Raw genomic sequence first — 16,520 nt, forward strand, 5'->3', positions numbered from 1 at the left:
TGGGTGGCTCAGTCGGTTAAGCGTCAGACTTCAGCTCAGGTCACGATCTCACGGTTTGTGGGTTCAAGCCCCACATCGACTCTGCGCTGACAGTGCAGAGCCCGCTTGGGATTCTCTGCCTCCCTCTCTCTCTGCCCCTCCCCACTTGCACTCTATCTCAAAATAAATAAATAAACTTAAACAAAAACAAAATTAAAAGCCTCAATGGGTTGGGCAAATCCGCATATGTCTGATGTTTGTTCCAGTGTGCACAGAGCCTACCTCATCTTATGCCAAACCCCTTTCTCCTATCCCTTCCTTCCTATCCCTCCCGGCCCCAGTCTCTATCCCCTAGTCCTCGGGGTGTCCTCACGACCCTAGCTCCAATCTTGTCAACAATCCCCAGCCTCTCTCCAGATCCCACACCCGCAGCACTGCCCCAAACGCCCTGCTCCCTTCCTGCTCCTCTGTCCTAAGCCTGCAGGCCTGGTAACACAGCGGTTAGCACAGAGCAAAGAGCACACTGCAAAAAGGAAGCAGCATTCACAGGGATCCACTTGATGAATTATCAAGAATGGTAAAATAAATAAGAGGTTGTGTTGAAACAAAATCCCTGCAATACTAAAAACAGAAAAACAGAAAAAAAGACACCAAATAAGTAAAAATACTTAAATAGGATTCCATGTCCAACTATGCGAAACAGCACAAATGCGATGATAGATGCATAGATATATACATACACACATGCTTTTGATGCAATCTACTTCAAGAGAATATAACGTAGAATAATTCCAAATATAGAAAGAGCTTTTATGATATACAGTTGTGGTATTTTTTATAATAGAGAAATTTTGGGGTGCCTGGGTGGCTCAGTTGGTTAAGTGTCCAACTCTTGATTTCAGCACAGGTCAGGATCTCACAGTTCACTAGATCAAGCCCCACATTGGGATTCTCCCTCTCTCCCCCTCCTCTCTCTGCCCCTCCCCCTGCTTGTGCGCTCACTCTCTCTCTCTCTCTCTCTATATATATATATAAGTAAAATGAATAAACTTTAAAAACATAAGTAAATAAACTCATTTTCAAAATTTCAAAATTCTGTTAAAGAGAAAGTCTCACTTAGGTAACAACATTATCTTTATCATCTCTTGAACCTAATACCCCTTTTAATACCCCTTTTAAATAAAGAAAAAACAAGTCCCAGTCTCCTTCCATGAACAACAGTCTCTAGAGAGGAAATAATATGTTGTTATATTTGTTGAGAAGCAGGAGAATCTTACTGGTTATATGGGGTTCTGGAGTAAACCAGCCAGGGTGTATACCTGCTGCTACTTACTAACTGTGTAACCGATTACTTCACCTCTGTGCCTCAGTTTCCTCATCTGTAAAATGAGGATGGTAACTGTACTTCATACAGGGTGGTGATGTAAGGATTTTTTCTTTTTTTTTTTAATTTTTTTATGTTTATTTTTGAGAGAGAGAGAGACAAAGAGACAGAGCAAGAGCGGGGGAGGGGCAGAGGGAGAGGGAGACACAGAATCTGAAGCAGGCTGCAGGCTCTGAGCTGTCAGGACAGAGCCTGACACAGGGCTTGAACCCACGAACAGTGAGACCATGACCTGAGCCAGAGTCGGACGTTTAACCGACTGAGCCACCCAGGCCGCTCAGGATTTTTTCTTTATAAAGATTTTTTTTTTTAACTTTTCATTTAAGAAAGACAGAAACAGCATGAGTGGAGGAGGGGCAGAGAGAGAAGGAGAGAGATAATCCTAAGCAAGTTCCAAGCTGCCAGCACAGAGCCCCATGCGAGGCTCAAACCCCCAAAACTGTGAGATCCTGACCTTAGCCTAAACCAAGAATCACTCAACCAAATGAGCCACCCAGGTGCTCCAAGATTTTATTTTTAAGTAATCTCTACACCCAACATGGGGCTCAAACCCACAACCCCGAGATCAAGTGTCACACACTCTACCAACTGAGCCAGCCAGGCGCCCTTGGCGTAAGGATTAAATGAACTAATTTATACACATTCCTCTGAATGCTAATATACAATAAACAGCAATTACTGTTATAGTGTGTCTGTGTTCATTTTTTATCTTGGGAAACTTCTGCCTGTGACAGTGGTTTTCCATTTATACTGATAACAAAAGTTGCCTTCTTAAATAAATTTAATACAGGCTTAAAAAAAAAAAAAAGGTGAACCCTGTTCAGATAGCTGAGCCTCAGTACAAGGTCAACTCACCAGGGCTGGGCCACACCATGCAGAAATGAACGCTTTTTCTATCCTCTGAATACCGGGTGTTTCTGACATGGGGACCCATCACTTTTTAATTATCACCCAAGATTCCTCTGTACTCATGCTCCCAGCAAGATGAGCTCACTCAACACTTGTGAACTCCACTCACGCACTTCCTTTCCTTACAACCTGTCCTTCCAGCCCCGGTTTCCAATCCCCAGCAACAACATGGGAGCAGAGTGTTCTCGCCACCCACTGGTACCCCAGTGAGAGGCACTTGGGGCAGGAGCCAACTGACCTTCAGGGCTTTGAAGATGACCCCCGGGTGCCGGGGAGAACGGGTAGTGTTGTTCTCTAGCTGCTGCTCCAGAGCACGCCGGAGCCCAGAGAAGTCCGTGGGAGGGTTGTAAGTCCTCGTTCCCTTGTAGTGAATGGAACTGAAGGCTTCAGGGAAGCGGCCCAGCTTCCGGAACCGGTCCTGGATGAGCTTTTCTGGCACCTCGGAGGGGTGATCTGGACAAGGAAACAGGTACATAAACAATGACCCTTCTTTTAAAAAGAAAATCTGTCTTTCACTATAAAAGTAGTATATAGTCTGACTCTATATAACGTACACCTACAGGCAGAACTCATTTACGCCGTTAGACTTCAGGTTAGCCTTGCCTAGAAGGGAGCATGAGCAGGGCTTCCCCATGAAGTGGGTGCTGGCATGTCATGGTCTGGTACTGATTTCACAGGTACATCCAGACTGTGAAACTCATCGTGTTATACACTTTTGACATGATGTGCACTTTTCTGTATGTACATTATACTTCAAAGGAAAGTCTTTTTCTTTTTAATCTGCTCACTGTAAAAAAATCCAAACATGTCAAAGCATGGAGGAAAATAGATTTCCTCTGCTCTCTCCTACTTCCCAGAGGTGGTTATAGTTCAGTGTTTACCCTTTCAGGCCTTTTTTTTTTCCTACACACTTACCAACACATATATGCAACTTGCTTGTATCACTTAATAACATACTGTAATTATCTGTCCTTTTCATGACACACTCTGAGAATTTCTTTATTCTTTTTAATAGCTACATTCCATTCTATAGGCATATTTAACCAGTTATCTACCAATGAACATTTAAGATAAATAGCTAGGGGCACTTGGGTGGCTCAGGCAGTTGAGCATCCAACTCTTGATTTTAGCTCAGGTCAGGATCCCAGGGTCATGGGATTGAGCCCTGCATCGACCTCCATGGTGACAGCACGAAGCCTGCTTGGGATTCTCTCTCTCTCTGTCTCTCTCTCTCTCTCTCTCTCTGCCCTTGCCCTGCACTTGTTCTTACTCTCTCTCTCAAATAAATAAAATTTAAGAAAATAAAAGTAAAAAAAATAAAACCACCTAGCGGTAGATGGTACAAAGAAACAAGATTTTTTTTATCCATGAAGGGCTCATTATTTCAAAATCCTGAGCTAAAAATTAAACCTTCCCCTTACCAAATTTGTAAAAATCCAAAGTGGCATAAAAATGCAAATCACAGGAGGCATCTGAAAGTCAGCATTTCCAGTCTTCTTACCTCAGAGTCACTTGCTAAGGAGCCTCTGCTGGAACATTTAGATTTCTCATCTTCCTGCTAGACCCACATCCTTCATTCGGCCCCAGTCTCTCCACTTCCCTTTTATGCATGCCACTGCCCTGGCTCGGCCCCCATCACTTCTCATCCAGTACCGTGGTAACGTCCTGGCTGGTCTCCCTGCCTCCAGGCATGCCTCTCTAGTTCATCCTGCAACGGGCAGCCGTGGGATCTTTTGAAAATATAGATCTGATCATGTAACTCCCTGCTTAAAATCCTTCAGGGGCTCCTGTCATACTTGAGAACTGAGTCAAGGCATCTGTGATCCGGCCCCCGAGCAGCTCCACCATTTCCTCCTGTACAATCTGTGCTTCAGATACAACGAGCCGCTTCATTTACTTATCCAACAAACATCTAATGAGAGGCAACCATGTGTCAAGCACTCATCCAGGCTCTTTAGATAGAGATTACAAGACAGGCAAGGTTCCTGACTTCATAGAGTTTCCACTCTAATGGGAAAGAAACAAAAACAAGCAAGGAAGCACACAGGATGATTTCAGATAGTGATAGGTGCCCCGATGCAAATGAACAGAGCGTAACCACGAGGGTGCAGGAAGAAGGACCACTTTACAGGGGACATGAGCCAGGGCTCCAAGCCAGTGAGAGCTGAGTTGGATCTGAAGTATGGCCTGCTGAGGGAACAGTGTTCCAGGCAGACAGAGCAGCATATGCAAAGGTGGTAACACAGAAAAGGCTGGCATGTCTGCTAAAGGGAGTGTGCATATACGTCACGTGCGCGGGGGCAGGCAGTGGGCAGCGGAAGGGGATGAAGGACATAACCAGAGAAGGAGTTCAGAGACACAGACAGGACTTAACAGTAAGGACACCGTAACTAGTCTGTAGTGAAAGCCACCGACAGCTTGTAAGCAGGAGTATGACACGATCTAAATTATCGATAAAGCCTTTGAAAAGATCTCCCTGGATGCTGTGTGGAAGGTGCACTGAGGGGCTAGAACGGAACTTAGGAAGCTATTAGAGAACCACATGCAGTTTCCTAGACACAATCTGCTCCTTCAAACCACCAGGGGTTTGGGCTTTCCAGAGCGTCCTTCCCCCACTGCCCTATCAAGTCACCTGTCCAGAGTTCAAACATCACCTCCCCTCTCCTAGATCCCCTTAGGATCTATAAAGATCCTCCCTCCTCTGGGGGTGCCTGGGTGGCTCAGTCGCTTAAGCACCTGACTTCGGCTCAGGTCGTGATCTCACGACTCATGGGTTCGAGCCCCCACATGGGGCTCTGTGCTGACAGCTCAAAACCTGGAGCCTGCTTCAGATTCTGTGTCTCCCTCTCTCCCTCCCCTGCTCCATTCACACTCTCTCGCTCTCTCAAAAGTAAATATAAAAAAAAAAAAAAAAAGTCGGGGCACCTGGGTGGCTCAGTTGGTTAAGTGTTCGACTTCGGCTCAGGTCATGATCTCGCGGTTCCTGAGTTCAAGCCCCACGTCAGGCTCTGTGCTGATGGCTCAGAGCCTGGAGCCTGTTTCAGATTCTGTGTCTCCCTCTCTCTCTGACCCTCCCCCGTTCATGCTCTGTCTCTCTCTGTCTCAAAAATAAATAAACATTAAAAAAAAAAAAAGTCCCTTTTCTGTACTACCACAGCTCCAGGACCTACATCCACTACAGAAGAGACCACATGTGGTCTCCCCAACTGAACTGTGAGCTACTCAAGGGCAAGAACCGCTTTTTTTCAGCTCTGCGCACCAGCACTCAGCATGTGGCATTGTGCACTTAAGAAACTCTGTTGACTTGGGGCGCCTGGGTGGCTCAGTCAGTTGAGCGCCTGACTGCGGCTCAGGTCATGATATCACTGTTCGTGGGTTCAAGCCCCACATCGGGCTCTGTGCCGACAGCTCAGAGCCTGGAGCCTGTTTCGGATTCCGTGTCTCCCTCTCTCTCTGCCCCGCCCTCCCTCGCTCGCGCTCTCTCTCTCTGTCTCAAAAATAAATAAACATTTTTTTTTAAAGAAACTCTGCTGACTGAAGGAGCAGGTAAATGATACAACTGTGTTAGGGGCCCACACTACTGCCCCCACCTGTGTCCAATTACTGTTGCTGCACCTGCTCCCCCATCCTCCCTCCGATCATGATTTTACTTCCTACTTCTCTAAGGAGATAGAAACAGGAAGACAACTCCCACACACACCCCACATCTACCAATTACCTGCAATCATGTCCATACACTCTACTTTCCCTCCTGTGCTCACAGAGGGACTGTCCTTGCTCCTAAGGCCAACCCACCCACGTGGGCCTCACTCCAATTGTCCTGCTCTCTTCCACCTGCATTATTCCCTTCCTAGTGAAGCATTCCCACCGGTACACAAATCTCTGCAATACCTCACAGCTTCAATTTAAAAACGGGAAAATCTCCTGAAATCCCAAGTCAGCCTCCAGCTATCATTTCGTTTATCTGCTTCCCTTTGTAACTGAACTCTTTGAAAGAGTGGAATATATGCACAACCTTAATGCCTCTCCTCCTCTTCTCTCTTGATCCTACCCTGATCAGGCTTTCATGCCCACCATCCCTGGGAAACAGGTCTTATCCAGATCACCAAGGACCTCTGTAATCCTCAGTCCTCATCCTGACCATAAGCAGATTTTGACGTGGTTGCTCACTCCATCCTCCTTCAAACACTCCTTCATGTCTTGCCCCAGGCAGAAATTTTACTGGGCAATCCACCAACACCAAGTTACTACTGCAGCCCAGCGGCTGCCTCCACGTACCCAGAAAGGTCGATCTGTGACACGGTACCCTGTCCACTTACCAGAGCCCAGCAGCTGAGTGTGCACAGTCTCATGGAAAATGATAACAGCAGGGCCCAGGGTGGACAAGGGGACATCCAGGCCACAGCGGGCAGTGGTAGCCTTGAGCTCCTTGGTGAAGTGTTTGAGATAAGCTTCAGAGGCATCCCCAAGGAACTTGAAGAGGTCATTATGCAGCCGGTCTGCGTGAGTTCGATAGATGACGAGGTCTGAGATGGCCAGGACCTTAAGCAGCAGTCGTGTTCTCTGGCTGAGATTCACCGTAGCCCCCAAGAGCCCTTCTGTGTCTATCACTGCTACTTTGTGGACTGGGTCATAGGCTGCCCACACTCCCACGGTGCAGGACTCCTGGGCAGGGGACGTTTTGAAGACTTCGCGACCATAAAAGAAAGTATGGTTGAGAGTATGAGACTTTCCATCACCAGTATTTCCAAAAATAGAAACCACCTTCAGATGCTGATCAGGTTTGCAGTCCAATTTCCTAATAAAGTCTTCTTCATTCGTTACCTTCAAGGAAAAAAAAAAAAAAAAAAGGAATATAAAATGCATACTAGTTAGAAATCTGCAAGAACAATTGCTTCTCAAAGTCAAGGTCCTTGAATGGACTGTCCAGGTGGCAAGGGAAAAAAAGCCCCAGGACGACAGCCTCCCACCCAGCCTAACCCGCAGAAAACAGCTAAGAACTTTCAAACCCTCAGGCAGTACAATTTAATGCTCGTGAAAAAGCTACAACTATAAAACTCTCAGAAGACATAGGAGCAAATCTTTGTGACCCTGGATTAGGCACTGGTTTCTTAGATATGACATTTAAAATCTGTATTCTGCAAGGATACCATCAAGACAGTGAAAAGAAAGCCCAAAGAATGGGAAAAAGTATTTGCAAATCATTTCTCTAATAAAGGACGAGTATTCCAGAATATTTAAAGAACTCCTGGGGCGCGTGGGTGGTTCAGTCAGTTAAGTGTCTGACTCCTGGTTTTGGCTCAGAACATGATCTTAACGGTTTGTGGGATCAAGCCCCGCGTCTGGCTCTGAGCTCTCCCTCTCTCTCTGCTCCTCCTCCACTCTCACTTTCCCTCTCAAAATAAATAAATGAGCTTTAAAAAAAATAACAACACAGGGGCGCCTGGGTGGCTTAGTGGGTTAAGCATCTGACTTCAACTCAGGTCATGATCTCAGTCTGTGGGTTCGAGCCCTGGCTGAGCTGTCAACACAGAGCCTGGAGCCTGCTTTGGATTGTCTCCCCCTCTCTCTGGCCCTCCCCGGCTTGTGCTCTGTCTCTCTGTCTCTCTCTCAAAACATAAACACTAAAAAAAAAGGTTAAAAAATAAACAAACAAACAAATGAATAATACAAGTCTTCACGTACTTATTAGGGGTGCCTGGCTGGCTCAGTCGGTGAGCATATGCAACTCAATCTCGGGGTCGTGAGCTCAAGCCCCATGTTGGGGGTTGAGAGTACTTTAAAAAAAAACACAATGACAACACTGGTGGGAATATGGAGGAACTGCACTGCTTATGCACTCACTGCTGGTAAGAATGTAAAATGGCACAGCCACTCTGGAAAACAGCATGGCAGTTTCTCAAAAAGTCAAACACGGAGTTACCATACATACACATCAGTAATTCCACTCCCGGGTATGTATCCAAGAGAACCGAAAACATATGTCCACACCAACCTGAACATCGAATGTTCGTGGCAGAAGCAAGATTCCTAAGAGCCAAAAGGTGGAAACAGCCCTCATGTCCATCAACCGATGAATGGATAAACAAAATGTGGTGTATCCATAAGATGGAGTATTATAATTCAACCACGAAAAGGAATGAAGTACTGACGCATGCTACAACATGGCTGAACCTTGAAAACATCCTGCTAAGTGAAAGAAGCCAGACACAAAAATACTACATATTCTATGATTCCGTTTATATGAAATATCCATGATGGGCAGATTCATAATAACGGAAAGTATATTACTGGTTGCCAATGGCTGGGGTAAGGAAGGACTAGGGAATGACTGCTAATGGGTATACGGTTTCTATTTGAGTGATAAAAATGTTCTGGAATTAGTGTTAAGGATTGCACAACTTTATAAATGCACTAAACACTGAACTATATACTTTAAAAGGGTAAAACAGGGGCGCCTGGGTGGCTCAGTCAGTTAAAGCGTCGACTTCGGCTCAGGTCATGATCTCACAGTTCGTGGGCTCAAGCCCCGCGTCAGGCTCCATGCTGACAGCTCGGAGCCTGGAGCCTGCTTCGGATTCTGTGTCTCCCTCTCTCTCTGCCCCTCCCCCACTTGTGCTCTGTCTGTGTCTCAGAAACAAATAAATGTTAAAAAATTTTTTTTAAATAAATAAAAGGGTAAAATATACGGTCATATGAACCACATCTCAGTAAAGCTGTTTTTTTTTTTTTTAAGTGTTGGTTAAAATTCACCCATCCCATAATTCCTCTGTTCACAGTTTAAAGAACATTGTAATTCTTTAAGAAGTCAGGACAGGAGAGGAGCACCTAGGTGGCTCAGTCGGTTAAGTGTCCGACTTCAGCTCAGGTCATGATATCACAGTTCGTGGGTTCAAACCCCACGTCAGGTTCTGGGCTGACAGCTCAGAGCCTGGAGCCTGCTTCAGATTCTGTGTCTCCCTCTCTCTCTCTCCTGCTCAATGCTCTGTCTCTGTCTCTCAAAAATAAATAAATGTTAAAAAAAAAAAAAAAAAAGTCAGGGCAGGAGAGAAGAGACCCAGTACCAGTGAGATCCCAGACTGGACCCCCAGAAAGATGGGATTCCTATTCTCAGAATACAGAATCCCAGTGCCAAAGTTCCTAATCTAAATAAGCCATGTTCTGCTCCAGCAAGGAGTGATAAACCTTTACACCCAGTATCCTTTAGCCATAAGAGAAAACACACCTTCCTGATTCTTAAGAGTCTGCTGGTTTGACAAAGAGCAATTAGAGAAATATATTCAGGCCATGGGTGTGATAATATGAGCCCTCATTTCCCATAACCTTGTCAAGATAGTAAACTACTCATGATCCTATTAATAACATCATTATTGTTACGTTATTAATAGCCTTAACGTTAATGGCAATGCTAATAATTTACTGAATGCTTACTGCAATGACAGTGCCCTTAACTAGATCCATGAGGGCAGAACCATATCTATCCTATGTTTTCATCCCTAGTGTTTGGGATACAACCTGAAACATAGGAGAGGCTCAATATCTAGCTACTGAATGAATAAATGAATGAATGAATGTCATGCATGTTGCTAGGTACCTTACTCACTTTTCTCCACCCTATATCCTCCATAGGGCTTAACACACAGCAGCATTCGACACACCTGGTGATGGGCTCACTGACCTCCCAGACAACTGGGAGGAACAAAAAGTTACATGGAACAGCCCGTTTGGGACTGGGGTCACTCACTGGTTCCAAACTGCTAGGTCAGCCACAAGAGAAAGAGACGACAAAAGCTCCATAAAGCTCTACTGGCGAAGAGTCAGGTAAGGTCGGAGTGGTTGGCTCGAGAGCCAGCACCTTCCAAACAGTCCTGGGGAAGAAGACTAGGCCTAGGGATTTCCTCCCCGGGAAGTCTACTCTGTTGTGACTCTGTCAGCCCACAGAGCAATGGTTCTCTACGATACATAGGGTGGGCACCTAAAAAGGGGGCATGTGGGAGCCTTTAAGTACACAATTAACTGCCTCAGGATTTATGTTAGTATCCACCAAGTGATATACATAACATATATAAACAAACAACACATTTGGGATGAAAATAAAGCACTCCCTGTCAGCACGAGGGGGTATGATTTTGACACCCAGTGTCCTGGGGAATGTTAAACACACACGTTCCTGTGTTGGGCCTATGCATCTGAGTTCAATGCAAAGAATTCCAGGAGCTCAAAGCCCTAGGCTGGTTTTTCTACTGACAAGCCTTGGATAATCGTTTAACATGGACTGATTGTGGGTTTTTGTGGGGTTTTTTTCCACATGTAAAGGGAGGACATAGTCATCTTTGCCCTCCCAGACTGGGTAGTGGTTGCTAGTCAAATAAATAGGTAAACTGAGAAAATGCCTCGTAAACTGAAACCATATTTCATTTTTCCTTCTTCTGCCGTCCATGTTATTTCGCTCCCTGTTCTACTACTCAAATCATCCTAATCTGTGGCCGGTTTCCCCTGAGCTAGAAAGGAGAGAACAGCCTAGACGGCAGCAAGACTGATTTTCAGTTGTGGGGGGGGGGACATAAGGGGTAAAGAAACATAAGGGGTAAAGAAAAGATAAGAAGATTCCCTTTCATGACGGAAGGAAGGGGCCAGAAGGGAACAAGGCGCTTGCTCTACTCGTTCTGCCAGTTTGCAATCAATGACCCCACTCTGCTCCACTCCTGGAGTGAAAGAAGCGGCCTGCCTCCCAGCGAGCCATGCCAGAGCCGGCCACCCCACCCAGCTCCACATGTCTGCAATGCTCCTCGGCCCTTACACAACAGCAAGAGCACTGCACCAAAGCTTCCCCTCCCCAACTTCTGCCTTCTGCTCTTCCCCCCAGCTCTTGGACAGAAACTCCCAAATTCCACTCCTGGCTTTGCGGCTGAGTGGCCTTGGAAAAGTTACTTCGCTACCAAGGCCTCAGGGAAAGGAGATACTAACACTCCATACCCGCCAGGGATACTGAGAGGGCTAAGGGAGATAAAGCAGGTAAAGGGCGCAGCACATTGCCTGGCACACGGTAAGCCCTCGATAAATATTACCCATGATTATTTCAAGACCAGTTCATTGTGAAAACATCCAGGGACACAGCAGTGGCAACTGGGCCTGCACTAGCTTGTTGCCCAGTTGTTCATTCAGAGACTAAATCAGCAATGTGGTGAGATCTAAATGGAGTCTATGTAAAAATGAAACATCTCCGGGCCCCTGCCTGGCTCAGTCAGTAGTAGAGAATGAGACTCTCAATCTCATGGTTGTAGGTTCAAGCCTCACACTGGTGTAGAGATTACTTTAAAAATAAATAAACAGGGGGGCCTGGGTGACTCAGTCGGTTAAGCTTCTGACTTCGGCTCCGGTCATGATCTCCTGGTTTGTGGGTTCGAGCCCCATGTTGGGCTCTGTGCTGACAGCTCAGAGCCTGGAGCCTGCTTTGGATTCTGTGTCTCCCTCTCTCTCTGCTCCTCCCCCACTTGTGCTCTGTCTCTCTTTCAAAAATAAATAATAAACATTAAAAAAAATTTTTAATAAATAAAATCTTGAAGGAAGGAAGGAAGGAAGCTCCCTGACTCCTTTCCTCTCCCTCTCATCAAAACAACATATTAGTAATACTGGCTCTTAGTATTTACTTTTAGTAAAGTGATTATCTAACATCATCAGTTCTTAAGAAACCAAAGAGTATACCTCTCTCTCACTCACAAAGCTTTTCGCTCTGTATAGGGTTCCAAACAGAGTTTCTAAAATGAAACATAACAATAACTCAGTGATCTCCACTGTTCCAGTTTAGAATTTAGAGCAGTTTATGATAGTGAAAAGTGTCCAGCAGTCACCCTCTGTCCCAAGCAGGCAGTGAGAATGATGACAATCTCCGTCAAGAAATTTCTGCTTAGCCCTTAGAGAATCATTCTAGAAAGAATAACCACATAAGCTTTGTTCTGAGGGAAAACAGCTTTGTCCCCTGCAAAGGGAAAAGCAAGAGATAGAGAAGGAACTGAAAGAGCCTGGAAGGAGGAAAGTTCAACAGAGCACAGAAGAGAAATCCCAAAGGCATCAGAAAAAAACTCTAGAGGAAAGTAGCTAAGCACTGAGGTCCTTTCAGTTCTGGCCTTTAGAGAAAAAAAGGAAAAAAAAGAAAAAAAAAGAAAAAAGAAAAAAAAAAATCTGTGCCAACTAAAATCATACAGTCCTTTAAATTTTTATAAAGATGTCCCCTGTGGCTGAGAGCAAAACCCAGCTCCCTCCCCAGAGTCATAGAAAGAGCTAAGAGAAGGCTGGTTGCGCCTACCAACCCCTCACAACCCAATGCTTACAACAGATCCCACCCCTGAACCAACAAAGATGATTTTATGCCTCCCCACTGAGATTCTAAAACTAGCCTCGGTCCATAGTTCCTCCCAAGGGGAACTTCCTACTAATTACTTCTACGTGTTGGTCTCTGATTTATCTTACTTTTCATTCCATTTTTAGCTGGGTTCAGAGGAAGAGACAGAACCCAAAGAAACCAAACCAGATTGTCACTCTTACCAGAACTGAGACCGCTATCCCAAAAGGAAACTAGAACTTTTTTCAACAAACGAGAACAACGTACATGTATCAAGCTTCATCTAGTGCCTGGCACTAACCTGATGACATTAGATATACAGCACAGGTATACAACTTGGGTAACATCTTCCTTCTCCTGGGGAGGTAAAGGAGAAGTGGAAGGCGAGGGAACTCTTCCTAGAAAAATCCAGAGCCACTTTCATCATGTTGAAAAGAGCCTCCAGGTCGTGATTTAAGTCAATGATCTAATTTTCACACAAGATTTTACCTAAACAATGTCAAACAGACCAGCAGCTGATCTATTTTTACAATCCAAATGACAAGGATGTTCCATTCCAGTAATAAACTCCTATGCCAGAAAATTCTAGTAAACCTGTCTCTCCAACCTTGCAAGTCTAGAAAGTTTCCTTTCATTGTATTCTAAAAGGAGTGTGTAACTTTGTGTTTATCCATGTATGTGTCCATAGGGTTTCATAAAAAACTCAATTGTTTCTCAATCAAATGTTTTCTTAAGACCACTGAAGTCATGAGATTGGCCTCACAAACACACTGAGCACATTTGGTAAGGGCAAAGATCACTTTCTTCCACTCCAGTGTCCCCAAAGCATTCCATTACTTGAGAGGTCAGGAATTCTCCCCCCCTTGTCTTAGGACTACCAGAAGTACTTCTGACACACAGCCTCCCGGACTCTGCCTGCAGCTCCCCTCCTACTCCAGCAAGAAAGAGAATGTTTGTATGCAGAAATGATCCACAAAGTGAATTCTTTAAAGAGGGTCATTTTTAGCTCCATGATCAGTTGGTTTCTTTGACCTCCACCCAACTCACTCTGTTCAGCTATCCTTCTATATCTGAACAAAAAGCTTTCCAAAACAAAGCTGAATTCTGAGGACAGACAGGAAATACCCAGTCATCCTCAAGACCCACATCACCCTAAGAGGATCTTTCAAGGAACTTCCAGATGGCATACACAGCCCCCCTCTTAAGTGGCACGGCATACCCGTATTTGGCCAGCTATAAAACAGACATAAGCTCCGACAAAGGCTCTGGGACTTAGCAATAAAAGCGCCAGGCCAGAAAGAAGACAAGAGAGCTAGGTCCACCTCTACTTGGATTAGATCATGGGCAATTTCACTCAACCCTTCTCTTGCTCAAGGCCTCCTCCATTCCCCACCCATCATCTCTTTTAACATTTTTCCATTCTTCCTGGTTCTGAACTTCCCAACCATAAGGTACCATGCTGGCCAGGGTCTGTTCTGCGTTGTTCACCACTGTAGCCCTAGCCCAGGGTCTGATACATAATAGGGAATCAACATATATTTGTTAAATGAGTGAATATCTAAATGCTACATTCTCTCCGGGAATAGTTTTACCGTTAAGGATTCAACCAACCTGCTTATATACCACTTGCTGATTTTTTCTTTCTAACTGAAAATTTTTTTTAATTTTGTAATGATTTATTTATTTTTGAGAGAAAGAGAGAGTGAGCAAGCAGGGAAGGGGCAGAAAGAGAGGGAGACAGAGAATCTGAAGCAGGCTCCGAGCCGTCAGCACAGAGCCCGGCTCAAACTCTCAAACCGTGAAATCATGACCTGAGCCGATGTTGGAGGCTTAACCGGCTAAGCCACCCGGGAGCCCCTCCACTTGCTGATTTTTTTTTAATTTTTTTTTAACATTTTTTATTTATTTTTGAGACAGGGAGAGACAGAGCATGAACGGGGGAGGGGCAGAGAGAGAGGGAGACACAGAATCGGAAGCAGGCTCCAGGCTCTGAGCCGTCAGCCCAGAGCCCGACGCGGGGCTCGAACTCACAGACCGCGAGATTGTGACCTGAGCTGAAGTCGGATGCTTAACCGACTGAGCCACCCAGGCGCCCCATCCACTTGCTGATTTTAGAATAACCTTAAAGAATTTAACTTCCCTGGGCCTCAGTTTTCTCACCTGTAAAATGGGGTTAACAACACAATCTACTTCAAAAATTGCTGTGAGGATTAAATGAGATAATTGCACATCAAGCACTCTGCACATTGGAATCATGCAGTAAATGCCAGAGAAGAGTTGGCTGCCATATTGCTGTATTTATACTGGTTTGCTTCTAGGCCACAGTCATTACCACCACCACAGAATTTCATTCCATTATCCCAAGTAAAAACCCTTCCATGGGAAGGTTTCCAATACACAGCTCATTAAAAAATTAGAGATACTGGAAGAAGATGCTTACTCAATATTTACTGTTCCCTCCCTCAAAAGGATGTATCTTTTCAATTAAAAAAAAAAAAACAACTGTTCTGAGGTTGAATACATACATTATGCAGAAGACGGCATAACGTTTTCAAAAGAACGACGTGCCATGATTCCAAGAATTATTACTATACCATAGACTCCCTAAAAATGTTCTTCTCATCCCTTGTGTCAAAAATCTTAATAGATGACACTGGCATTCAAGGCGATCTTTGGTGTCTGAGGTGGAGACCGAAAGGGCCTGCTCTTTTTTTTTTTAATTTTTACTGTTTATTTATTTTTGACAAAGAGAGAGAGAGACAGAGCATGAGTGGGGGAAGGGTAGAGAGAGAGGGAAACACAGAATCTGAAACAGGCTCCAGGATCCAAGCTGTCAGCAGAGAGCCTGACGCAGGGCTTGAACTCACGGACAGCAAATCCATGATCTGAGCTGAAGTCGGATGTTCAACCAACTGAACCACCCAGGCGCCCCACGAAAGGGGCTGCTTTCTATGCCATATCGAATGTGACAGTGGAGCCCTGGTGAAGTAACAACATGGCATATAACTACTTAAAGTTAACAAAGTAACCCCCCCAGCAGTATTCCCCTCCTCTGAATTTCCATAATATCCTCTCTATACCACTCAGACTTCATCCATCTTATTTCCACGTATTTGTCTTCTGTTACCACTGGAATGTCCTCTCCCCAAGGGCAAGCTCAGTATCTGAGTGCCGCTTGCAATTATCCTCAGTGGTCAGCACACAGTAGGCACTCATTAAATGTTTATTGAATTAATGATTAAATTGATTTATTCTCATTAATGCATTTCATTCATTCAACAGATATTGAGTACCTACTATATGCCAAACACTGGTTTAGATGCTGATGAACAGAAGAGGCAAAAATCACTGCCCAATGAAAATGGTTTTGTTTTGTCTTTTAATGTTACAAAAGTGACTGTGGTGATGATTGTACATATACATGAATGTACTAAAAGCCAAGGAGCGGTATACTTTTTTTTTTTTTTTTAATTTTGAGAGAAAGGGAATGTACACACAGGCTGGGGAGGGGCAGAGAGAGAGAGAGAATTCCAAGCAGGCTCCACACTGTCAGCACACAGCCAGATGCAGGGCTAGAACCCATAGACCGTGATATTCTGACCTGATGAAGTCAGATGCTTAACCAACTGAGCCACCCAGGTGCCCCTGAACTGTATACTTTAAATTTTTTTTTAATGTTTATTTTTTTGAGAGGGAGAAAGACAGAGTGTGAGCAGGGGAGGGGCAGAGAGAAAGGGAAACACAGAATCTGAAGCAGGCTCCAGGCTCTGAGCTGTCAGCACGGAGCCCAACGTGGGGCTCGAACCCATGAACCATGAGATCATGACCTGAGCCAAAGTCAGACGCTTAACTGACTGAGCCACTCAGGTGCCCCTGAACTGTATACTTTAAATGGGTGAATTGTAC

At 44.9% G+C, this 16,520-nt stretch overlaps 1 protein-coding gene across 1 annotated transcript in view; it reads right to left on the reverse strand.

Annotated features, from left to right (window-relative positions):
* The window catches only part of ZFYVE1 (zinc finger FYVE-type containing 1), a 51,612-nt gene that overhangs the window by 20,883 nt on the left and 14,209 nt on the right, over positions 1-16,520 (reverse strand). The window contains 2 exon segments of the mRNA XM_042990051.1: positions 2,511-2,725; positions 6,592-7,096. Coding sequence (XP_042845985.1) covers positions 2,511-2,725; positions 6,592-7,096 — 720 coding nt within the window.

Source organism: Panthera tigris, chromosome B3, assembly GCF_018350195.1.
Source record: "Panthera tigris isolate Pti1 chromosome B3, P.tigris_Pti1_mat1.1, whole genome shotgun sequence".
In the NCBI taxonomy this organism is placed as follows: domain Eukaryota; kingdom Metazoa; phylum Chordata; class Mammalia; order Carnivora; family Felidae; genus Panthera; species Panthera tigris.